General features: G+C 45.4%; 1 protein-coding gene across 1 annotated transcript; it reads right to left on the bottom strand.

The window, feature by feature from the left end:
- Positions 1-495: 495 nt before the first annotated feature.
- Positions 496-25,195, bottom strand: LOC116901501 (cytochrome b reductase 1). Its single transcript, XM_032903470.1, has 4 exons — positions 24,829-25,195; positions 14,480-14,688; positions 1,706-1,860; positions 496-971 (listed from the first exon to the last, which is right to left on the bottom strand). The coding sequence occupies exons 1-4, from the start codon at positions 25,019-25,021 to the stop codon at positions 668-670; spliced, it is 861 nt and encodes a 286-aa protein (XP_032759361.1). The 5' UTR covers positions 25,022-25,195; the 3' UTR covers positions 496-667.
- Between the last annotated feature and the right edge of the window lie 482 nt (positions 25,196-25,677).

The raw sequence follows: 25,677 nt of genomic DNA, 5'->3' as shown, positions 1-25,677 counted from the left end.
CGGGTTTATGGGGCCTGAGCGTGTTTGCATTGCAAGAGGTTCAGAAGCTGAACCGTGAAGTATACCGGCTCCTGGGAGTACTGGCACTGGACTGAGTGTTACAAAAGCTTCCAAGTCTAACCAGAGATCTCTTCAGCTGTCTGCAACTAACCAACTGCTCCAAAACACCCTCGTATATTCTATCACGTTCAGGGTCTGTGTGAGCCCAAATGAGCTGGAGAGGGAACTAGATATTTTCCTAAGGCACCACCACCGCTGCCACCCCCATGTTTTCCTCACAATATCTTTGTGGCACAATGGTCCAAATCCCTCTCCAGGTATTTGTGATCTTATTTTAAAGATTAAGAGAGGTTCTACCTAGTTCTGAAATCACTGGGCTCCCCGAATTAATGGGGCATAGCCAGAGGCCAAGGGTGCTACCAGTTCATCAGACAACCCACTGGCAGGTACGTCCAACGCCCGGGTCCTCAAGAGGAAAGAGGAAACAATCACAACTTATATTGATCGTGTCCTTTTACATTTGGTAAGTTTACAGGCCTCAGTCAACACAATCGCTCTCAGGAAAACCTCCTTGGTTACCACAATATACATCGGCCTAGGGCTAGGTAGGAGAAGCTAAATCGTAGGGCTGACTTTGGAAGAGAAGTTACGTGGCTGCATCAACATTTCACATGGTGGACCTCTGGCCAGTGTCAACAAGGCCGAGGGTTCTTTTCCGGGCTGCTCCCTCGCTGCTTAACTCTGCGTCTGCAGCGTCCATGTTGTGGGCGGAGCTTATTGCTATGGCGCCCTCCATTCCGTCTGCGTTGCCTCCATTTAGCTGAAGAGGGACAGAGCCTGGTTCCCTAGGGCGTTTCCATTGTGGCCTGGTGACAATCCAAAAGATGAGGGCTCCAAATACCAGAATCAGAAGGCCCAGGGTATTTGTAAAAACACCTTCTGGTGGGAATGAATGGTACGAAGGATTTTTCCTAGGAAGAAAGCGAAAGGGGGTCCAGTCACAAGCACACAGCATACACTGACTCCACTTGCTCAAGGTGAACCCTGGTGCAGCTTCAAGGTAAATGTCCTTAAAGCACGGCATTAAACAGACATAGAGGTTATGCTATGGTTCACACTATAGAATATCATAAAATTATTTAAAATCTCAAGTAAGAAAAGTATAGCACTTGAGTTATCTCATATCACTTAAAAACAAAAAGAGGATACAGAAATGAATACATACTATAATTACAATTATAATTACAATTAGCATAAAGTTCACACACCCCAAAAATGAATATACAACTCACAACCCCAATAAGTCTACCACACTTTTAGTAATATTATACTATATGTATGGGGTGAGAAATTAAATTAAAAATAGTTAAACCTTACTTTTTTTTTTTTTTTTATTATAAAAGGGTTATTTACAGACCTAGAGAGAAGGCTCAACAGTTAAGGGCATTGCTGCTCTTCTAGAGGACCTAAATTTGGTTCCGGGCAACTCAGAACTGCCAGTAACTCCAATCCCAGGGGAATCTAGCGCCCTCTTCTGGCCTTCAAGGGCACAGCTTGTATAGGGTACACAGACACATATGAAAGTAAAACGCCCATACACAAAAATAAATCGTTTAAAATGGCTATTTATATGATATTTTCCTCGTGAACTTATCTTTTACATTTTCTAGCTTACATATTAAGAGAAAGAAGGCTACAGACTTACAGGACAAAGAACAGCTTTTCCGTCACTCCCATGAGGACCGTGGCAATCACTGTTCCGAAGAGGAGGAGTCCAGAATACACATGTATGGGCATGACGATTGCCCGGAGGGAGGGCGGAGCCCATGGAAGCAGAAAGATGAAAAAGCCTACAACAAGCTGAACACCAGAAGAACAATGGTTATCATTTAATTTTAATGGTTATCAGTTTTAAATTATTATTCTAGCTGGATGTGGTGACACATGCTTTCAGTCCCAGCACCTAAGAGGCAGAGGCAGAACCAGGGGTTACAAACGGATAGCAAATTTCTTTCTTTTTAAACTTTTTACAAAAATGTGTATTTATTTATATATATATTTATTAATTTTTACGTATATCTGCATGCACATCTGCAGGCCAGAAGAGGGCATCAGATCAAATTATAGATGGTTGTGAGCCACTGTGTGGTTGTCGGGACTGGAACTCAGGACCTCTGGAAGAGCAGCTGGCGCCCTTAACCTCTGAGCCATCTCTCCAGCCCCACAGCGAATTTCTTTAGGCACAGTTCCAACATTCAAAATTAGCATTTATAATAATCCCTGGCTCCTTCTAGAAAGTTCCTAATGCCCACGTAAGAATATGTATGTATGTGTATATAACATAAACAAAACACTCTCTCATTTTCTTCTCCCTCTCCCTCCCCCTCCCCTTCTTTCTCCCCGTTCCTTCTCCCCTGCTCCCTCCCTCCCCATCTCTGTGTGTGTTTGTGTGTGTGTGTGTGTGTGTGTGTGTGTGTGTGTGTGTGTGTGCTCTCCAGGATGGCCTCGAACTTGCAATCCTGCCTCAACCCAAACTTCCCAAGTGGTAGGACTGAATGTGCCCTGTTTACACAGTTGATGATTTTAAGTGTATACATGGGGCACCTTGCTTTTTCCCCCTTTAATGATGTATCTTGCAGATGGGCAGATATTGTCATTTCAATACATTTATCTAGTTTAATTTGTTTGGTAATTAATGCCCTATTTTAAGGATATAGCAATTTGTTTATTAAGTATAAAGAGAAAACGGGTTTTGTTTTGTTTTTTCTTCTTCCTCCAAAAACCAAACCAAGGACATGTAGTTCACTCTGGTCAGCCTACAAAGCTATGTGGGTAGAAACTGATGCCAGACATGGTGGCCTGACCTTTGATCCCAGCACCTGGGAGGCAGAGGCAGTCAGATCTCTACAAGTTCAAGGCCAGCCTGGTTCCAGGACAACCAGGGCTACACAGAGAGACCTTGTCTCAAAAGCCAAAAAACAGAAAGAGAGAAACTGACATTTATGAGGAAGAAGCAGATGCTGTCTGGGTTAATTCTCTCAGTAACTAAGTCTGTGATGGGATTCTTCTTTACAGAGGTCAGTAGGATGTCTGCGTAAGCTGAAGTCTGTTCCACCCCTACAATTGTTATTTTGGCCCCTGGCTTCTGTTCAGTAACTATTCTCCTCTCTTCGAGAAAATGTAGCTGCTATAGATTATTGAATTTATAGAATTTATTGGAACTCTTTTCTTCAAGTACTGATTTAGTATTTGTATGTTTAGTTAAATTAAAAAGTATTAAAATAGAGAAGATGGAAAGATAATTATTGTAGCTGTTCCTCCTTTCTGATGCGCAGCCAGAACAGAGGCTGAGTGGGGTCCAAAGCCCTGAGACCTTAGGATCCGTGCAGCGAGCATTGGTAATGAGCAAAAAGCTTTTGATGGCCGTGGGCATAGCTCATTGTTCACCTAATGTCCCGATGTCTGAATATGTTGAAAATGGCCCAGGGATTCACTTTTGGTCTTTCAAAATATCCCCACAATTCCTTCCCACAGTTCCTTCAGTGATGCTGTTAGTATCAAAAGGCAAACTTCCCTTGCCTATGCTGTGCTTTCTGTGTGGAAATACAGCTCAGCTCAATGAAAGCCAGAGATTTTGTATAGGTGGCTTCCTGAAATGCACCCTTGTATCTTTTTTTGAGTCCTCCCAGTGGAATACATAGTTTTGTTTTTGACCATTTTTACCCCAAGATCCTTACTATTATCTCATTTCTTTTGTGCTTATCATGTGTGTCTGTTTTGTTTTTTAAATTTTTACCTTTTATTCCCCCACCCCCACTGAGCCAGGGTCTCATTATATAGCCCCATTATATAGCCTCATTATATAGCCTCATTATATGTCCTGGAATTCTCTGTGTAGACCAGGCTGGCCTTGAACTCACAGAGCTCTGCTTGCCTCTGCCTCCTGAGTGCTGAGATAAAGACATGTGCCACCACACCGATCAGTGATGTGTAATCCTGGAGGGTGCAATGAGTTCAGTAGACATTTCAGGCAGACATTTGCTTACAGAGTCTCTCAGCGATTTAAATCTTATTTCTGCTTTTAAATAAGTTAGTTAACATAAGAAAGTTAGTCTTCAGAGGAAAGGGGAAGAATCAGAGAACCTCTGACTTTGTTGAGAGTGTTAGGGAATGTAATGATGCAGTCATAATTTGTGGTAATTTATGATAGTCTCTCACCACCTTACAAATGAGGAGAGCAGTGTATAACATAGTGGACCCAGAAGCTTGAGATAGTCTTTCATTGTGCCTGTGTATATAAGGAAATAGATGCTAATTTTTTAAAAAGAAGATTTACTTATTTTATGTGTATGTTTTGCCTGTATTTATGGAACTATTTGGGAAGGATTAGGAGGTGTGGCCTTATTGGAAGAGGTATGTGACTAGGGTCAGGCTTTGAAGTTTCAAAGGTATTACCATTTCCAGTCCCTACCTCTCTCCCTTCCTCCCTACCACCCTTTCTCCCTCCCTTTTTCCCTTCCTCCCTCCTACTTTCAGATCAAGATGTGAGCTCTCAGTATTCCTGCCATCAAGCCTTTGTTCTTCCGCCATGGACTCTAACCCTCCGAAACTACAGCCTAAACCTCGTTTGTATGTTGTCTTCCTAATAGTGTCTTTCTTATCGCAATAGAAAATTAAGGCTCTGCTGTAATTAGGTAATAAAAATTTACTTTTGTAGGGTTTGCTCTAAACAGTTGAGCTTTTCTTAGTCATTGCTCTCTTAAAACACGGGGGTGTCTTCTACTGTGCTAGTTTATCTCACTCTAAGAAATAGATATGTTAGCCCAGGCTGACCTGGAAAATCACCAAGCAGCTGAGAATGACCTTGAATAACTGGTCCCGCTGATTTCACCTCCCAAATGCCAGGGCTACAGGCCTGTGCCACCATGCCCTGCTGTCGTTTTTTTAAAAAAGCTTTTAATGTGAAGATGGTTCATGAGAGCAGGAGCCATCTGTGTGGCTAGCTTTCCCATCAGACACTGTTTGCTTTGCAGGGTTGGGAGGTGGATTTGATGGTTTAATTTAATTACAGAATTGCATGACGCATTCCCACCTCCCCTTCATCTTTCTGCATATCTGCATATGCACTCATTTCTTCATTTTTTCCCCCCATATATTTTGAAACCTCTATTATGAACCGGAAGTCGTCTTGAGTGCTTGGTCTGCTACACAAGGCTATTCAGCCTCCTGTATTCCTGGTACTCATTGCATTTGCATAAGGCTCATATAACATAGCCAGGTATGGTGGCACATGCCTGGAATCCCAGCACTTGGGAAGCTGAGACAGGGGAATCGGAGCAAGTTCAAACAGCCAAAGACTGGGCTGTGTGTGTGTGTGTGTGTGTGTGTGTGTGTGTGTGTGTGTGTGTGTGTTCCTGCGTGCTTGTGCACATGTCCGTGCTGAAGAGATGGCTCAGTGGTTGAGAGCATTTGGTGCTTTTGTAGAGGACCCAGCACTTACATGGCATCTCACAAATTCCTGTAATTCCAGTTACAAGGGATCTGAACACCTCTTCTGGCTCCAAGAGCAACAGACATGCATGAGGTACACAAACCCACAAGCAGGAAACACTCATACGCATAAACTAAAAAGAAATACATTGTTTTTTAGAATCTTACTGTGTAGCCAAACTCTTGTTACAGTGTCTTCTTTACATCAGTTTTTCTCAAGCATGACCATGTACTCAATGGCCTGGTAGAGTTGTTAGACTTAGCAGATTTTGGTCCCCAATCCCACGGTTTTGATTGAGTTGATCTGGGTGGAAGCCGAGAACCTGTGCTCCTCATTTCCCTGGAGATGCTAAGACTGCTGTCCTGGCTTTGAGAAAATCGAGCTACTTCATTTCCAGGTTATGTTCTTCACACCCAAGAGCAAGGTGACACCCAGCTTTCAAGGTTAAAAATTCTAACCGGCATCAGAAGAACATGTCCACAGATGTGGATAAACAGATTGTGGTCACCACAATGGCGGCTTAACCTCTGGCTGACATCTGACATCTCCCTGCTCCCCTCTCAGCACCTGCACATGGCAACATCCCAGCTTGGCTCTGCTCAGGTCATGAGTGACCCTGGCTGCTAGGCCAATGAACTGCCGATGGCATCCAGGAAGACTGCATCAATGGGAGACTCCTTGCGGTCAGCATCACCAATCAGCCCTCCCTTCACCCCATTCTCCTCCATGCACCAAGCAAACCTCAAAGACTCCTCCCTCTCTTCATTGACAGTGGGGTTGGTGTTGCACCTCTGATTTTCCATCTACAACCCACTTCCTGCAGACCTGCTCTTTAGATGATTGTGTCTTCCGGCCCCCACATCTCGTTGCCATCTGATGTCATCTCGTTGATCTTTTCACATGCCCAAGCTTCTCTGATATAAAGTAGAAGCCCGGGACGGGGGGAACCTCACCAAATATTCCCCAGGTCTCCAAACACCAACTTCCACTCACAACACTGCTCACGTTCTCCTACTCCTCTCACACAAAGCCCCTGGCGGAGTCTTTCCACTCCCTCCTCAATCCACTTCGACCTCATTTCTGCCCACCAAGGTCATTGATTTCTCATCACCAATGCTAAAGGGCAATGTCCAAATCGTGTCTGCAGATCTTTCCAGGGGCATGAGACACCCCTCATGTCCTGCGCCCCCCCGCCGGTTCCCCTTCTTATCTGCCCACTGGCTTTCATTCTTTCCATCACTTTCTCCCCAAATGTACTAACTTCTACATCCTAGATACCATCAGTGTCTGTCCACTGGCCTTCACCATTATTACCCTACCTCTCTGTGGGGCCATGTCTCTCTGAACCCCAGCAAACACCTTCCACTAGACTTCTACAGTGGTGCCTAGAAATCTGCCCATCATGTTCCATACCGGCTGGCAGACTTGCCTCCTTCCTGTTATTCATGCACAGCAAACTCTTCTCACAGGCTATTCCATTTACCCAGAAGACGCTCCGAGCTTCCAACCCCAGGACTGCAGCTCAGGTCTCAGTGGAACCTGAGTGGAATCTGGGCCCCCCCGCCTTTGTCATGAGAGCACTCTCTCAGAATGATCGAACCCCACACGGTCTACCTAATACTCCGGTACCTGTATTCCCCTGTGCATGTAAGGAAGGCAGAAAATATGTCTCTCGGATGCCATGTTTGTCTTTTGGAATGATATATGTCCCTGCCTAGGAAGATACGTCACCGTAACATGTATGTTTTACTTTGCTGGGGAAATGAATTTTACTGACATAAAATACATGTTCTTTTACCCCTAGTAAAAATGAAAGCCAGCACTTTGAGATCACAAAGGAGCCTACCACAGCATCTGCACGGTCGGGACAACAGCTGAGGAAACATCCCAGTGTGCCCCGCCCAGGGTTGGGCCTTTTCAAGCGTGATTTGGTTTTGTGAAGGCTCGTAAACGTTACTGCTGCGTGTGAGAAGCTAAAGCAACTCATTTAAGGCCACCACCTACCAAGTGGAAGGCCCACTGCAGACAGGTCTCACCTGTGTTGCATGTGGTCCCAGCGCTTGAGAGGCAGAGGCATAGACCTCTATGGGGCAGCCCCGTCTGCATAGGGAGTTCCAGGCTAGCCAGGGTTATTCAGTGAGACCCTGTCTTAAAAACAAACAAAAACCCCAAACCCAAATAAACAACAACAAAATAAGAAAGCAAAAACCAAACAAAAAGGGTCTCCCTGATTGCAAACCCTGTGTTTACAAACACTGTATGCCTTTCTCATGCAAGCAAGAGAGAAGCTACCGGCCAAGGTCCCTTCCTCTAAACAAAACCAAGAAAGACGGTGAAACCGAATTTCTGAGCAGTCCAGTGAACCAGATCCAGATATTTCAGAGCACGGAGAATGTGCAGATGATCAAATACGTTTTTATTTCACTGCTTAAAATTAGAGTCTACCGATGTCCTTGATTTTATTAACAGATTAAAGGAGAGAAACACCATTTATCTCAACAGGTAAAAAAGGTGCAATGAAAGTCCAGATTCCCTCCCGACATACAAAGAATAATGGAATCTTCTAATGAGTTGGACATAGCAGATGGAAAGCAACTGTTCTCCACAGTGAGCTCCCTTTCAAGGCAGGAGTCAAGGGTTCTCACCTTTCATCCCATACCTTTCTACACACTTCTAGAACCTTCCCCAGTTCCTCCTGCACTGTCTGGGATGCAGAGAAAAAAGCACAATAACACTGTCATCGCAGACAGATGACAGGAAAGGGCTACATCAGGGGAACGTGCTGTGAACATAATCCATACAGGGATAAAGGAGGGGTACAAGGAGGACTTCCTGATAAGGTCATGGAAGAAAAACAATTGAAGAACTGTACTCCTGAGTGAAAATGAGTCACTTGGTTTACAACCAAGAGTCTCTACTTACGGGAAGAGAAGAAAAATGCAAGATTCAAATGGGAAGAAAACATAGTAATATATCTCGATAAAAAGGAATCTGATTCAGAATTCCTGCAAATCCTTAGAAAAGATATACAAATCCATTTTATGAATGGACAAATTATGTAAATGGGTATTAGAAAATGAAGTGGGTATCAGAGCCACAAAAGACGTCTTTTATTTATTCATTTAAAGTCTAAAGTGTGGTGCGTGTGTGTGTGTGTGTGTGTGTGTGTGTGTGTGTGTGTGTGTACATGTGTCATGATGTAAGGTGTAGCAGTCAGAGAACAACTTGTGCGAGTCAGTTCTCCCCTTCCACCTTGTGGGTCCTTGGGACTCAGGTCATCGACCTTACAGAAAGCAGCTTTACCCACTGAGTCATCTCGCCAGCCCGAAGACACCTTTTTATACTCATTAGGTTGTTAAAAATTACAAGTTTGAACAGGAGACTTATTGACAGTGCTGTGCCACGTGGGAACACACACAGCCTGCTGGTGGGAATGTGACTGGGACCAACCACAGGGGGCATTTCCTTGATTAATGACTGATATGGGAAGGCCCAGCCCACTGTATTTATGCCACTCCTGTGTAGGAGGTTTAGGAAGATATAAGAAGCAAGCTGAGTAAGCCAAGAAAAGTGTAAGCAGTGTCCTACAATGGCCTCTGCTTCAGTTCCCGCCTCAAGGTTTCTGTTTTGAGGGCCCGCCCCAGCTTCCCTTAACAATAGCCAGACTCTAATCTGTAAAGTGTAATAAACTCTTTCTCCCCCAACTTGGTTTTTCAGTGTCTTCTCACAGCCACAGAAAGTCAAGCCAGGATACATGGCATGCACAAAGCCGTGGGTTCAGTCCCCAGGACCACATGAATTAGGTGTGGTGGGACATATCTGTGATCCCAGCCCTCGGGAGATGGAGGCAGTAGAACCGGGAGTTAGATCATTCTTGGCCACGGGGGGGGGGTTGAAAGTCAGCATACCCTTGTAAGATAATAAAACATGTTAATAACCAAGCAAAGTCTAGGTGATAGCTAAAGGAATCAATGGTGTTGAATTAGTTGCCCTAAAAAGTTGTGAGCTGAAAAGATGGCTTACTGGTTAAGAGTACTTGTTCTTGCAGAGAACTCATTCTTGGTCCTCAACACCCACAGAGTGACCCACAGTCATCCATAACTCCAGGTCCAGGGTATCTGATGCCCTCTTTTGACCTCTGAAGGCACTAGGCATGTACGTGGTATACATGCATACATGTAGGCAAAACATACATGCAAAAATAAATTTTTTTCTTTGTCTTTTCAAGACAGGATTTCTTTGCGTGTAGTCCTGGCCGTCCTGGAACTCGCTCTGTAGAGTAGGCTGGCATCTACCTGCCTCTGCCTCCTGAGTTGGTGGAATTAAAAGTGTGCACTGCCACAGACTGGCTTAAAATTGAAAATTTTAAATTAAAACTAAAAGTTGTAATTGAATTCGGAATACAGCATAAGACATTTTTTAAGGTTCAGTTAGGAAGGTAACACGAATGTATCAGTTGCTTTTCTGTTGCTGCGATAAGAAACCCATAGTTAACTTTGGCTAAGAGTTGCCGAAGGATACAAGGATACGAGAGTCTATTCTATCACGGTGGGCAGCCAAGGCAGGTAGTGAGAGGAACCATGGCAGGAACAGGAAGCTAAAAGCTCACACCTTCCAAACAAGTTCGAAGCAGACAGCATGAACGAGAAGTGCTGGGAGGCCTTTAATCTTGAAGCCTAGCCCTGGCGACATACTTCCTAACCACCCCCTTTCCCCCCACCAAACAGTGCCACCAGCTGGGAACCAAGTGCCCCTCTCCCCACACTATGGGGGCCATTTCTCATTCAAGTTACCACAGTGAACAACACATCTGCTATTTTGTGTTAATATGTTAATTCACCATGTGTGGTAGAAGTATAAAGCAGCATCAGAGAGCGAGGAAAAGATAACCCAAGGAGAAGCCTGGTTACTTCTGTGGACAGGAGCAGCTCCAGAAATGTACCCTAGACTGGGTGAGTAGAGGCTGAGGGGCCCTGTTTTCTAAACTAGGCTGGTCATGAAATCACAGCAGTTCCTATGATTGATTACAGTGATTCAAAATGTCTGTATACACATGTGTGTGAACTTGAGCATGTTTGTCTTTAATGTCCTGGGAGGCTCACTCTCACAGGAAGGAAAGAATTCAGGTCTTGAAATGCTCACAGACCATCGGGCTGTTGTACGTATTATCGGTTGCTGCCTTCTTCTAGTTTGATAATCCAACAACCCAGACACCAACTGTTTGGGAGGCAAACCCAGGCTTTGAGTGGTGCACTCAAGCCCTAGCAGAATATCTAGTCTTGAAATCGCTTCCTCTTCATCTGAGCTAGCTTTGTTCCTTGGATTGAGTTGAAGCAACACAAACTGATCTCATGAACTAAGATAACGTTGTGCTGGAAGGAGAGCTGGGAGGCCAAGAAGTGTGCGTGTGTGTGTGTGTGTGTGTGTGAGTGTGTGTGTATGTGTGTGTGTGTGTGTGTGTGTGTGTGTGCATGTGTGTGTGTATGTGTGTGTGTGTGCATGTGTGTGTATGTGTATGTGTGTGTGCACGTGTGTGTGTGTGTGTGTGTGTGTGTGTGTGTGTGTTGGGCAAGGGGGAGTTGCAGCAATGTGGCTGAGACTAATGTGTGGCCCTTGGAGAGTGAGACATCCTGTCCCCCAACAAGTGAGGTCCCCCAGGACAGGCATTCACAGTGACTCTGTCTTGGCTGGGAAATTAAAACTGCTCTCTCTGTACTGAGGACTTACCTAGGCCCCTCACACATACAGGACTAATGGTCTACACTGAGCTGTATCCCCAGCCCTTCTGTTATAGTACATCTTGAGACATGGACTCGCTAAGTTATCGGGACTGGCTTTGAATCCGAGATCCTCCTGCCTCAGCCCCCTGAGTATGTGGGATTTACAGACCAATGAGGCGTTTTCTTTTTGTTGTTTATTTTGCCGAGTTGGCCTCCTTTACTCTTTTAGTAAGCTCTTTCTACAACGCCCTGCTGCGGGTGAAGTGTATGAGCTCCTCATACAGACACGGTATGGCTCAGAGCACAGTCCTTCCCTTTGCTGCAACTCTGACTTGACGCTCCACGCTCAGGCGTCTGAAGAGTCTTAGCTCTCTAGTGGTTCTTAACTCAGGCTCCAGCTTTTCTAGAAATGCTACAGAATGGCTCAGTTTCATCTTGATAACCAAGCTGCATTCTCCTGAGCAAGCTCCAGCTCTCGGGCAAGCATGTTGCCACAGTGCACACATGGAGGTGTGACCCACACATGGAGGTGTGACCCAAGGACCCAGCTCAGCTCGCCGTGGTTGGCAGCACCTGGCAGCGTGCATCCTCATCTGCTGAGCTGCCTCTAGGACCCCGAGTTTTTTCTATTTGGTTGACTTTTTAATTATTACTTTTTCTTTATTCATTATCATTGTATGAATGTGTTGCCTGCCATGTAGGTCTTTCGATATGTGTGTGTCCGGTCCCTATGGAGGTCAGAAGAGGACATCGGATCCCCTGGGACAGGAGTTACAGGTGGCTCTGAGCCACTGTACCAGTGCTGGGAATCAAACCCGGGCCCTCTGCAAGCGCAACCGGTGTTCTTAACCCCTGAGCCGTGCTCCAGCCCCAACTCTTTATTAGTAAGGTTTAGAGTCGCTTGTCCACTGACACATGACAAGTGACTATTCCCACAGTTCTCGAGTCATTTCTGTTCACTTTGATGCCTCGTATCACATACATTTTTTAAAATGTGTAGTAACTGTTCATTTTCCCCATATATAGTTTTTGGATTTCTTACCAACCTTCTGGCCTTCCCTGTCTTCCACCACACAGATTACACACATCCCCCTCCCCTCTTTTCCTTGACTTCGGTTTTGTATTTAGGTCCTTAATCTAGATTTTTTAATGATATGGTATGTATGGGCTACCTAAATGCACAGACTTGGTTAAGTAGGTGTTATAAGATAAAAAAAATTCTAATACACACTTGGACTTTTGCAGCCTCTGGGTCAGAGTGTACTGGGCTTAAATCATCACAGTAGGTTCCTTTCTGTTGCTGTTGTTGTTAATTTCTAAATTCTCTCTAACTTACATGTTAAGAGACAGAGCAAAGAATAAATGGTTCTGTGTTGTTTGTGTGTGTGCGTGCATGTGTGTGTGTATGTATGTGTGTGCATGTGCGCATGCGTGCGTATGTGTGTGTGTGTGTGTGAGTTTTAGAGAGACTCAGTCTAAAAGCCGTATCTAATAGAGAGAGTCTTCATTTATTTATGTATTCCTTGTATGGCTTATTCACTTAGCCTGCTACTATGCTTTTGCATAGGTGCGCTAAAGAAACTATTGTAAGATACAAGAAGTACAGGCAAAACAGTGAATGGTGGCCATTGGAGAGACACACTTCTGCCATTTCACAAAACCCAGGGATGCTGACTGAGTGAGTAACTCGGAAAAGGTATCTAGTTCTGTCCATTTAGCTGCTGCACTCAGGAACAGAGCCAGCACACTTTATCTACAAGGCAGAACCTGTCGCCAGCCATCTATGTGACGAGATCAATGGTAAAATAAGAGCGTGCATGTCTGGAGACCTTTACAGAAAGCTAGCTACGAACTTAAGTGTTTTCACCTTTACCCTCAGCGGGTTAAATGGTCCTCCCCTGAGAGTGCTCACACACAAGCTAGGCCGTCAGTCTGGGAGTTATGGAAACAGTGAAACCAAATGCTGGTGGGGGCCTGAGTCCCAGCTCTGCCATTGGCTGTGTAACTCAAGGAAGCTCCTTCCCACTGCGTCCCGAGGCTGTCCCAGATATCTCATTGGAAGGATGGAGGGAAATGCTTGGCACGGCCCCCCAAGCCATCTATGGATTCCAGTGGCTCCTGCCATCCTCATTCCTAAGGGGAGAAGTCTCACCAGCTGGTGAGAACGGATAAAGGGTCTCTCAGATCCACAAGAAAACTCCAAGGAAAATTAACCCCGAGGACACATGATCTGAGCCAGACTCAGCTATTTGCCTTACTGATTGGGCAGATCACAGAGGATACAGGATTTTTTTCTCCTGCATCTTCTTCCTGCCTGGCCCCTTACCATTCCAAACTCGTAACTCCAGAATGGCTAAAAGATTTAAATAACGAAGAATGTCCAAAGAGATTAATCATTATTTAATGAGAATGTATCATGATTCAAGGTTTTTAAAAATATATCCATTTAGAAGGAAAACAGTCAATGTCTAGTAAGAGGGCCTGCCTTTTAAAGGGGCCATTTATTTTAGGATAAGCTTTGGGTTCTATGTACCCTACCTAGTGTCTCACTCTGCAGGCATAGAAAAGTAAAGCTTACGATGTTCGAAACCAGGAAGTTGAATATACACTGTGCAAACAGGGAAGGACACTGAATCAAAACCATTCACAAAGGTTTTTCAACGACATGGTGAAGAGCTTAAAAGACCAGAACGTTCGTTTTTACTGTTGCGACATCAAACTGCGGAATAACTATCCTGCACCATTAAATTTCACTTCTGCACAATGTTTTCAGAATGGATCCCTTTACCCACACATGCAAAGAATAAATAAAATAATCGCTATGCCTTCAACATCTCACAAAAGGTGAAGAAGAAGAAGAAGAAAATCAGCGTTATGGGGTTGGGGATTTAGCTCAGTGGTAGAGCGCTTGCCTAGCAAGCGCAAGGCCCTGAGTTCGGTCCCCAGCTCCGGGGGAAAAAAAAAAAAAAAAAAGAGAGAGAAAATCAGCGTTATTACTTGGAAAAGGTTAACGTAGGACGCAGCAGAGTAGAAAAGAACCACAGCTTCTGCCTAGCTGATCAGAGCATGGGACTGAAGTCTGGATGATGCTAGCCTAGATGTTAGGAGATAGCAGCTTCCCTGCTGACAGATATCAAAGTGACAAATCGTACACCTGAGTTCCTGAGCTGTGAATTCTGAGGTTCGTGGTCCCGTTGGGGCAGGAGTTATTCTGAACACAAATGGAAGAGCAAGTTTTGAAAACATCTGTTGTCAGCTGGTCACTGACCTGTTGGATGTAGAGTATGAGAACTGTCAGTCCAACCCAGCTGTGCAGACTGTACATGTGGGGGATTTTTCGGACATTGTGGTAATCAAACACGGCCACGACCGAGATGATGGCCAGGATGGCAGCCACAGCGTTTAACCCGGCGTGGATGGATTTCATCAAGAACTTGCTGCACTTCCAGGTCCATGGCAATCTGTACACGATGATGGCTAAGGAAACAAAGTGTTTGAAAAATCGACATAAAGTAAATCATTTGGCCTACTCGACAGCCCCCCCCTCCAGAAATGCTTCCCCTTGGCTTCTGCTTCTCCCAGCCTCCCCCTCTCTCCGCACTCTGTCTCAGTCTCCCAGGCTGCCACCTCACCCCTGAGTGGATGCCCCAAAACATGCATTCACCGGCAGACCTCACTGTCAGCACCATCGTTTACTAAGATGGCTCAGAAGGACAAAGCACCGGACACCAAGCCTGATGACCCGAGTTCAAATCCCAAGACCCTCATAGTGGAAAAAAAGGAGTTGTACTCTAATCTGGACAATTGTGCCCTGGCACCACATTCCCCATACACACACCATGCAGAGATAGATAAACAGACAGACAGATAGACAGACAGACATAGACAGACAGAGGAAGGAGAGAGACAGAGACAGGGGAAGGGAGGGAGATTAATATATTCATTCCTTGGTTAACACCATTTTACCCACTGACACCATTTTACACACACACACACACACACACACACACACACACACACACAATCAAACAAACATTCAAAGACAACTCTGCTTCCAGTGAACCATTTGTTTCTTTCCAGTACCACAGATACGGACTACACAGAGTACCAAAGCTTCCCATAGAACTAAAACCTACATCTCATTAGTTGTTAAAACTTGCTTCTTTCTCCCTTTTGTCTATTTCTCTCAAAACTTGACTTTTCAACCATCTGCATTCATGCAAAAGTGTGTTTCCTTTGTGGGTTGTTATTTTGTTGAGAGCCAACGCTCATTACCCAGGCTGCTCTTGAACTCCTGACCTCAAGCGACACTCTCGCCTCAGCTCTCGGGTGGCAAGCAGTTGTAAACTGGTTGCATACTGACGTTCCTTCTCCGATAATGGCCGCAATGGAGCATACCTAACCTTTCACTGGTTTTCAACACAGTTCCTATTATTTACCTGAGGGAAAGCCATGAAGCAATTCTGAAGTGGATATGTGCTTGCCACTGGCCAAAATGGACCCAGACAATCGTAAGTGTAGAGTCTTTGTGGTTCCTTCCTATCACATTTTTGCTTCCACTAAGGTTAGGGTGCAACCGACTTTCCACCTCCACCAGCCTGCGTTATACTTGACTCTCATCAGCTGTACGTTCTAGCTTAATGTTATTTTGTTTTATGTTGTCGCCAATCTTAACATGCATTACCTGAGTGGTAAGAGCAGAGGGAGTGTGTGTGTGTGTGTGTGTGTGTGTGTGTGTGTGTGTGTGTGTGTGTGTGTGTGTGTATGTTCTGGGTGGTTGAAAGGATTATTTATAGTTTTAATGTTAACTTTTTTTTTTAAGCTTGCAAACCCAGTAGCCAGTGAGGCTCAACTAGTCTTCATTGACAGCTGTGGTGCAAGCCACATAAGGGTGTTTCCACATCTGTCCTGGCTTCCCACATCTGTCCACGCCTCCCAACGGCTCTGCTGCACAGCTGAGTGTGTTGGAAAGGCACTTGGGACAAGTGAAGGGTGGCCGGGAATGCTGTATTTTCAAATGCTGTTTACACATTTTCCAAAAATATATAAATATTCGAAATACCATCCGTTTAAGGAAAAACGAGTGAGGCTAACAAATCAGACCACATTTACTAAACAGGAAGTTCCCCGAGCAGCTGTGAAACTGCCTAGAATGGAGTGTAGCCGTTCTTTCTCTCTGTGTGAGCCTAGACTCCATTCCTGAGGTTCAGTGAGAAGGCAGGAGAGGAAGCAGGAGTGGTGTGATGAAAACAAGGGCTCTGCTGGGGGCTCTGACCCTAAGGACCACTCCCTTCAGGAGTCAAGAGGAATGTGAGCATGCCTGATACAGACACTTTAAATGCCTTCAGAGGAAAAGCAGCGGACAGTGGAATGAACACGCTACTGTAAAAATGTTAAAAAGAAGAAAGGAGGAGGGAGCTCATAACCGCATGTAATTTTTCTCAAGTCTTTCAAGATGAAAATACGGTCATTTGTGTTTAATCATTAGATATCTATTAGATAATAGTTGTATAATCAAAACTCAGGCATATAAGAAAATATATACACTGTCTAAGAGGTGATCCCTGGTTTGACACAGCTTTCTTCCCATACAATTAAACACACACATGTGTGTGTGCATTTATGTATGTTTATGTATTTATGTATGTTTGTGTGTGTGTCACATGTAAAGTTTGAGTCTGTCAAACTGAGATCAGATCAGGGATAGAGGATTTTGATAGATCCCCCAGACATAGAAAACACTTGATCATAGTTCTTCTCAACTTAACCCCTGTGACTCATGAAGGAAGAAACCTGTCTATCAGACATTAGCTTGAGCCTGTCACCGATTGGGAAGTCACAAAGTATCTGTGAAAAAGAAATTTAACAAAGGAGTAGTTAATTCTGTCATCTCAGCACATAAACAGATTCTTGTGTTTGTTTTGTTTTTCAATTTCATTTTTAAAATGAATAGATGGTACGACCCCTATCTGTAATCTCAGCACTGAGAGGTTAAGGCAGGAAGATTGCTGTGAGTTCTAGGCTAGTCTGGGTTACAAAGTGAGTTCCAGGCCAAACTGGGCTACAATGAAACCATATTTTTAAAAAAGATATATTTGAACATTGGATATATTTAAGCCATACAACATGATCTTCTGTATTGTGAAATGGTTAGGTTAACCATTTATGGCTCATGATAAACTGACATATCAGTTTTGTTGTGACAGGTCATCTTCTAATTATTTATTTCTGTGTGTGTGTGTGTGTGTGTGTGTGTGTGTGTGTGTGTGTGTGTGTGTGTACTACTGTACTTGTGGAGAAGCTATAGGATAACTCTCAGAAGTCAGTTCCTGACACTTTAGGATTTAGGAATCAACTCATCAAGCCTGGCCGCAAGCACCATATCACTGAACCATATCGCCAGCCCAAATCCTCTTTTAAAAAGGAGAGCTGGTGAAATAGCTCACCTGTGCAACCACGGGCATTTCAATTTGGGCACTGGGGTTGAAGCAGGGCCCAGTCTGTCTATACTAATTGGCAAGTTCCAAGTTCAGCAAGAGACCTTTTCTCAAAACTAAAAGGAAGATACGTGGAGCTGACCTCCAGCTGCTGCACACACACACACACACACACACACACACACACACACACACACGTAAGTGCTCCAACACATACCTGTGCACATATGGCTCTCACACATAAGTATCATGTACCAGTCAAAATCTCAAGACAAAATTCCATGTGGACATGAATGCTAGTTTATGTAAGATCAAATGGAGCTTTCAAATAAGTGGAACACATTCTGCTCTGGGGCCCACTTCAGCACGAGGAGAATGTAAAAGTAAGAGTAAGCCATTGAGTCTGAAGTACCCTGGAGTTTTAAAGCACTTGTGTGAGGCCTCCTTAAGCAACGTGCCGTTACACTCTCCTTCCCTCTTAGAATGAAGTATTATTTCCCCTTCTGACAGAATGTTCACAGCAGCAGCTTCCGCCCTTACAACTCACTTCCCTGTGCACCCACACTTTACCCTCCAGAGGATCTCAACTTTAAATGGGAGCAAATAGCCCTCTTTAAAATCCTGTAGTGGCTAAAGCAAGACGGAGGAGTTCGCAATGCGCACGAATACGGAGAAACGGAAATGAAGACAGGGATGTGGACTGGTGGGATTTGGCTCAGTGTCTGGCTCTGAGAGGACTGAAATCACGAAGGCAGAGGTTTATTAGCAAATATACGTATGAAAAGGATCAGGGCAGACAGGATTAATCAATCGGATAGATATTTATAAATATTGAGGAGTAGCTTTTTTTCTCTTTATCTTTATTTTAAGTGCTTGGGTAGTTTGATTGCACGAATGTCTCTGCACCTGTGCAGGAAGTGCCTTCGGAGACCAGAAGAAGGTATTGGATCCCCTGGAACCGGAGTTACAGACAGTTGTTAACCACTGTATGGGTGCTGGAAGCCGGACCTCTGGAAGAGCAAACTGTGCCCCTAAACACCGAGCCATTTCTTCAGCCCCTATCCAAGAGTTTCATGTCATTAGAAAAGTTGGCTGTGTTTCCTTGTACCTCGTACCAATATTATTATCACACATTAGAAAAAGAACTGTACCTGATCTAGTCGAGCTGCTTGGCCATGGCCGGGTTTATGATTGCTCAAATGAGGAGTTGAATGTATCATCCCAGTCAGTGTTAAACATTAAAGAACCACTGTGACCCTACACTCAACTGGCCTGGAACTTGGGTTGTAGACCAGGATGACCTTGAACTCACAAAGAGTCTCCTGACTCTGCCCTTTGAGTGCTGGTGTATAAAAGGCATGTATCACCATCATGCCAGCTATAACCTACATTTTATGCTATGAGATGTTACATAGAGGACGTGATAGACGCTATTCCGTACCTCCTATACAATGGTATTTGGAGATGATGCAGGGATAACTAACACACAATCACTGCTCCAAGTTTAAACACTTTACATAGGCGTTAAGCAAACAGGATTTGAAACTGTTGGGAGTAGGAATGGATCCTTGGGACCTTTATGAATGCAGTAAGCTGCAGGAAGAGGCTACAGTGATGGGACTGTGCTGTTAAGAGCACTGGCTGCTCCTCCAAAGGACCTGGGCTCAATTCCCAATGCCCGCTGACTGACGAGCATCTGTAACTCCAGTTACAGCAGATCCTAATCCTCTTCTGACCACCATGGGCAGCAAGCATGCATGTGGTACACATTCATATATGCAGGCAAACTACACATAACAAAACACTTTTCAGAGAAGCGAAAAGGTAAACCTTTCGCCCCTGCCCCTCTCCCATACCAAGTATACTTATGGAAACATATGTCTCCCTAAATTATAATAGATATGAGGGGGTCTGAGAAAATAAAGCACACTTGTCATGGTGCCTAGATTGGCCTTGAATTCCTGTACACGGGATCTTCTTAGAGCATTGCAAATCCCGAGACGACAGGTGCATGCCACCCACCAACTACCGGTGAGTGCCACCACTCTCTGCTAAATAAAAGCTCAGACTAATGTGAAATCTAGCCACACTATGACATGAATGAGGAAGAGTTTAGTAGAGGCATTGTCTTTCTCTAAAGCTAATGCTTCCTGTGAAATACAACTTCAGGGAAACCAGAGAAACGGCCATTATAAAGAAGGCCGCAGAGGGAAACAATCGAGAGCTCTCCAGCGGCAGCTGACCTTTTTAATGGTTCAGCGTGCCGGAGTGGCTTCCAAAAAAAAAAAAAGGAAGGAAGGAAGGAAGGTAAGTAGGTTTGTTTTTGCTATAAGTTGTTCCCCATTGATTTGGTTAGAGATGAATAATGATTTTTTTTTTTTGGAAGCCACTTTTCAATCACCACATAATTCCTGAGGGATCCTGGGAGTTGGGTCTATATGGCACGGACAATGATGGTTCCTATGGGGTGTGAGGAGTTTAAAACCAGACCCCTTCAGTATGGGTGTGCTCTCCCAGTATTTGAGCTGTCCCCGGGAAAACGAGTGTGTGGGTAACTAAGAAAGCTGTGTGGCTAGCTACATGGACGGTTGCCTCCAGGGGACCTGTAGTGGACGGCTGTAACCTCTGGTCCCTACCTATGTCCCACTGAGCTGGTTGGTTTCTGTAGACCTAGAGGTCTCTTGTGTAGCAGAGGGATGTAAAGTTTGATTGGGGAAAGTTCTAGAAAGAAGAGGTGGAAAGGAATCATAGACTTCAGTGTTGACATTCATTTCAAGTTCTATGGAGGGACACACACACACACACACACACACACACACACACACACACACACACAATGAGGCAGTTGCCAGGAAAGGATAGAGTACCGAGTGCGGGGTTTCGGTGTTTAGGGTTCATTTACTTAGTTACTTTATGTAGGCGTGTTTTGCCTGCATGTACGGACATGAGCTACATATATGCCTGGTCCCCCTCGGAGACCTGAACAAGGTGTCAGACCCCCCGGAACTGGAGTTAACAGAGGGTTGCGAATCACCATGGCATTCTGAGAACTGGGCCCGGGTCCTCTGCACAAGCAGCAGATGCTTCTAACCACTGAGCTGTGAGTCCAGTCCCGGAGGGTGTGGGCTTTTGAAGACGGTAGATATAAAATGTTGGAGCTATGCCAACGGGGGTAGAAATTAACAACGGGAAGTGGGGGAGTTGGCGTGAGGTGCTGTGCGGTTGTGCAGGCCAGAGGAGAGGGTGCTTAGCAAGTACTCAGGCAGTCACAGGCTATTGACCAAGAAACCTGGGAACAAAGACGCTTTTCCATCATGACGGGGCACCTTTCTTCCCTGGGTTTGGCTAAGTGGTGTTTCTAAACTGCTGAACAGTCACTGGGCAAGAGGGATGGCTCTTTTACTTTAGACACTGCTATTATTATTATTGTTATTGTTATTATCATCATTACCATTACAAATGAGTGGCTGTGAAATTGCATTTTGCTACTAACAATTTAATGATGAGACAGGAATAAGGAATAACTCACGCAACAGTTATTTATTACCAGGAGTGTAGCTCCGTGGCAAAGCACTTGAGTGGCATGTGTAAAGGCCTGGATTTGTTCCCAGCACAGAAAAAAAGAAAGAAATTTCTCATAAACTAGAGGCAGAGGCTTGGAATGCAGCTCGGTAGTAGAGCGTTTGCCCAGCAGGTACAAGGCCTGGAGTTCATTCTCCAAAATCATGGGGGAAAAAATAACAGGACAAAAAAGATAATAATGACTTATCATGCACTTCAAGGCGCTAAGAATACAGCAGAAGAAAAATAATTATATTTAAAGTGCTCTCTTGGTTCCACTATTAAGTGACTCACATGTGGGTTTTTGTAGCTAAAATATGTTTTGAGGTGCTTTGGACTTCCTTTCACGCCATGTGAAACCCCCATTTCCCAGTTTCTGGTAGACTTTGTCACCAAGGCTTCTTCCCTAGGTGCCTTCTGGAGAAGTAATTTGAGGAATTTTTTTTCTATTATCTTCTTTGTCAGGGTTTAGTCCATGAGCCTTTTCAAATGTACTTAAGTGATCTTGGAATTTACTCACTTATCGAACATTAGGAGGATATTCCAACTGCCTTTAGTAACTGCTCTCTTTCTTCCTTTAGCCTTTTAAATGCTACTTAAATGTAGTTAAATTCTCTCACAAAACCAATCTGAGATCGTTAAGCTATTTAATTTCTCTCCCTTCAGCTTCTGTCACAAGGCGGTTGCACATACAGAGAGGAAGGAGTGTAGAATTGCCAAGACCTCTTTTCACTAATGGAGACACCTGAATTTTCCCCTTTTCACTAAGGAATCCATTCCGGCACGCTGAACCATTAAAAAGGTCAGCTGCCGCTGGAGAGCTCTCGATTGTTTCCCTCTGCGGCCTTCTTTATAATGGCCGTTTCTCTGGTTTCCCTGAAGTTGTATTTCACAGGAAGCATTAGCTTTAGAGAAAGACAATGCCTCTACTAAACTCTTCCTCATTCATGTCATAGTGTGGCTAGATTTCACATTAGTCTGAGCTTTTATTTAGCAGAGAGTGGTGGCACTCACCGGTAGTTGGTGGGTGGCATGCACCTGTCGTCTCGGGATTTGCAATGCTCTAAGAAGATCCCGTGTACAGGAATTCAAGGCCAATCTAGGCACCATGACAAGTGTGCTTTATTTTCTCAGACCCCCTCATATCTATTATACTTTAGGGAGACATATGTTTCCATAAGTATACTTGGTATGGGAGAGGGGCAGGGGCGACAGGTTTACCTTTTCGCTTCTCTGAAAAGTGTTTTGTTATGTGTAGTTTGCCTGCATATATGAATGTGTACCACATGCATGCTTGCTGCCCATGGTGGTCAGAAGAGGATTAGGATCTGCTGTAACTGGAGTTACAGATGCTCGTCAGTCAGCGGGCATTGGGAATTGAGCCCAGGTCCTTTGGAGGAGCAGCCAGTGCTCTTAACAGCACAGTCCCATCTCTGTAGCCTCTTCCTGCAGCTTACTCCATTCATAAAGGTCCCAAGGATCCATTCTTACTCCTAACAGTTTCAAATCCTGTTTGCTTAACGCCTATGTAAAGTGTTTAAACTTGGAGCAGTGATTGTGTGTTAGTTATCCCTGCATCATCTCCAAATACCAGTGTATAGGAGGTACGGAATAGCGTCTATCACGTCCTCTATGTAACATCTCATAGCATAAAAATCCCTGAAGCAATTACACACAATAAAACACCCTGCAACTACACGGATAGTGCTTGACCCGTGTTTCCTCACAGCCTCTAAAGTCAAAAGTCAGCCTCAGTTGTCTCTAGAGGGTTTAGGATGGTTCAGTAGTTTTTCTGACTTCACTCTGCATGTGGCTACCTGTATGAAAAAGCTAGTTCATTAACTGCCTTGTGTGATTAAAACCTGTTGCAAATCTAGAATCCTTGTAAACAGGATTAGTAATGTTGACCAGACAAGCAGTAGAAGTTAGCACAAATAGACTTACTGAACTGAGAAGAAATAGTGTTGTCTAAGAGTAGCAGATGAAAATTTCCAGTATACCCAGATACACGTTTTTTGCCCCTAAGTAAGTAAACAGATTAAGTGCAAAGTTTAGAGAACGTAGAAAATCCTTTTAGGAAAAGAGTAAAATGCGTGCCAACGTGAATGGACAGCCTCAAAGTATATTTTAGATGGCGTTTTGACTTGCTAAAAAGACCATTTTTCAGAAAGTGGGCACATTGCCGTGAAAGCACAGTAAGTGGAGAGCATTGGGAGGGGGAGGTGTTGAGAATAAGGCGCTGAAAAGAATTTCTGCGCCTGCCGGTTAGCGCCTCTGGTGCGGCTTACACTCATATAGTGAATCCAGTGAAGACGGGAACATCTTCTCTGGAGTCAACCCGCTTGACAGGGAACCCGCTGTCATCTGTGTTTCCCTCACCCTTAACTACAGCACTCCATCCAAACATCTAAGGGGGTTCACAGCGTCCGGAGCTGTTCTGGGTGTGTGGAAGCCACGAAGAGATGTTTGGGACTATTTGATTAGACAGAGGAAGGATATTAACAACTCTGGCTAAACTAAAGGGCTCCACCGTGAAGGGAAGAGTGCTTCTGGTGGTCGGAATTTTGGAACTTGGATATGTTTTTCCCATTTTAGGGTAGTGGCCAAACGGCTGGGAACTATGCAATGAAACGGCTTGGATGCCTACCTCACACCACAGAAGCTGAGCATTAGGAATACCTTCCCTCCTATTTCCATGGAAGAAGGCTGGCCACACTTGCTGGAGGCCCTAGCACAGGTTTAAAGCATGCGGGGTAGGCGGGGACGACACACACAAAAACAATTTTTCTTCAGGAAGGAAGCCAGTGCTTCTGTGTTTGCTTGTTTGTGGGACTTTCAGTCGCGGTGAAGGAGAGGAGGCCTGCTGAGAAGCCAGGCTGCTAGAGCCAGTTCCGAGCCTCTCAATGGTTTGTGCTAAGTAACCAACCCCAACACAACAGCGTTGCTTTTCTGAACGCATTCTCAATGTCACACACAGCCTTTTTGGAAAAATGAATGTGCTGTGCTGCCACATTAACTGAAAGAGACAGTCAAGACGATGAGTGGCACACATAGCAAAACACACACACACACACACACACACACACACACACACACACACACACAGAGAGAGAGAGAGAGAGAGAGAGAGAGAGAGAGAGAGAGAGAGAGAGAGAGAGAGAGAGAGAGAGAGAGAGAGAGAGAGAGAGAGACCCAAACCGGACCCGGAGCTTCCAGCCATTTCTCGGGCCACGCTCTGCCCACACCTCCCCGCCAGATTCCAGACAGCAAAACTCTGCCACGGAACTTTCGCCACATCTACAAGTGGAGCACAGCCAGACAGCAGCCGGTGACTGATAGAAGTGCCCGGTGCTCGCGCTCGGGAGGAGAGGACATGGGAGAGGGTGGAGAGGCGCCAGCTGACGACGCTGCGCGCGGAGACTTGGGCTCTCCGCCTTCCTCTCTCCCTAGAAGACCTGAAGCAAGTTCAAAGGCAGGCCTCGCCGAAGCAGGGTTTTCCCGATCCTGACTGCTCAGGCCCTGCCTACAGAAGGAACCTTCCCTAGTTTCATGGATTCCTCGGAATCCACAGGTCCCCATCGCGCAGTGACCCCACCATCCCCTTCGAGGGTCCCAGTACCGATGCCCTGGATGAAGACGAAGCCGGTCACGGCGAGCACCGGGTGCCAGTTAAACTCGAGCGCGCCGCCGTCCCAGCCAAGCCCCTCTCGGAAGTGCAGGACCCAGATGAGCACGAAGATCACCGACAGGAAGCCCACGAGCAGCGCGGACACCAGCAGTCCCAGGAAGCCCCGGTAGCCTTCCATGGCCATCAGCAACCCATGCTCCAGGACAGACTGATGGAGAACTTGGCGTTGCTGCAGTGGCCTCGGGGTACTGGCCAGGCGGTGGGGCCAGGGCGGCGACTCCTCGGCGCCGTCTCCGCCCGTGGGGAGGGGCTTTCTCCGGGTAACAGGCTTTGGGGCCTCCCGGGGGTGCCGCCGGCCCAAGCTCGAGACGGCCCCACCCCCTATCCCCTCCCTCGATCAAGAGGTCACACCGTGAGCTCTGGCTGCGTGGTGGCCACCACCTGATGAAGATCCAACCTCCTAGAGTGTGTGTCAGTACCTCACCAAGACAGTGCCCGGGAGCTCAAGCCCACCACTTTCCTTGAACTCTTCATGCCTTGTTTCCTTATTCGTAGGGAGAGCCTGACGGAGGGAGGAGGGAGGGAGGAGGGAGGGAGAGGGAGGGAGGGAGAGGGAGAGAGAGATCCTTCGGAGGTGATGATGCCTATGGTTGCAATTAATGAAGCTTCCTGACTCCCAGAGGATGGTGAGGGCAGCAGTGAACTTGGCCTTACTTTATAGGGCTGAGACTGGTAGTGGAGCTCGCCTGTGATCCCAACATTCAGAAGGCTGAGGCAGGAGAATAGCCACAAGTGTAAAATCACTCTAGGCTACATAGTGAGTTCCAGACCAGACCCGCT

This window comes from Rattus rattus, chromosome 5 (assembly GCF_011064425.1).
Source record: "Rattus rattus isolate New Zealand chromosome 5, Rrattus_CSIRO_v1, whole genome shotgun sequence".
NCBI classification, from domain to species: domain Eukaryota; kingdom Metazoa; phylum Chordata; class Mammalia; order Rodentia; family Muridae; genus Rattus; species Rattus rattus.
Note: the sequence above shows the minus strand (reverse complement) of the source record. Positions and strands in the feature narration are given on the sequence as shown.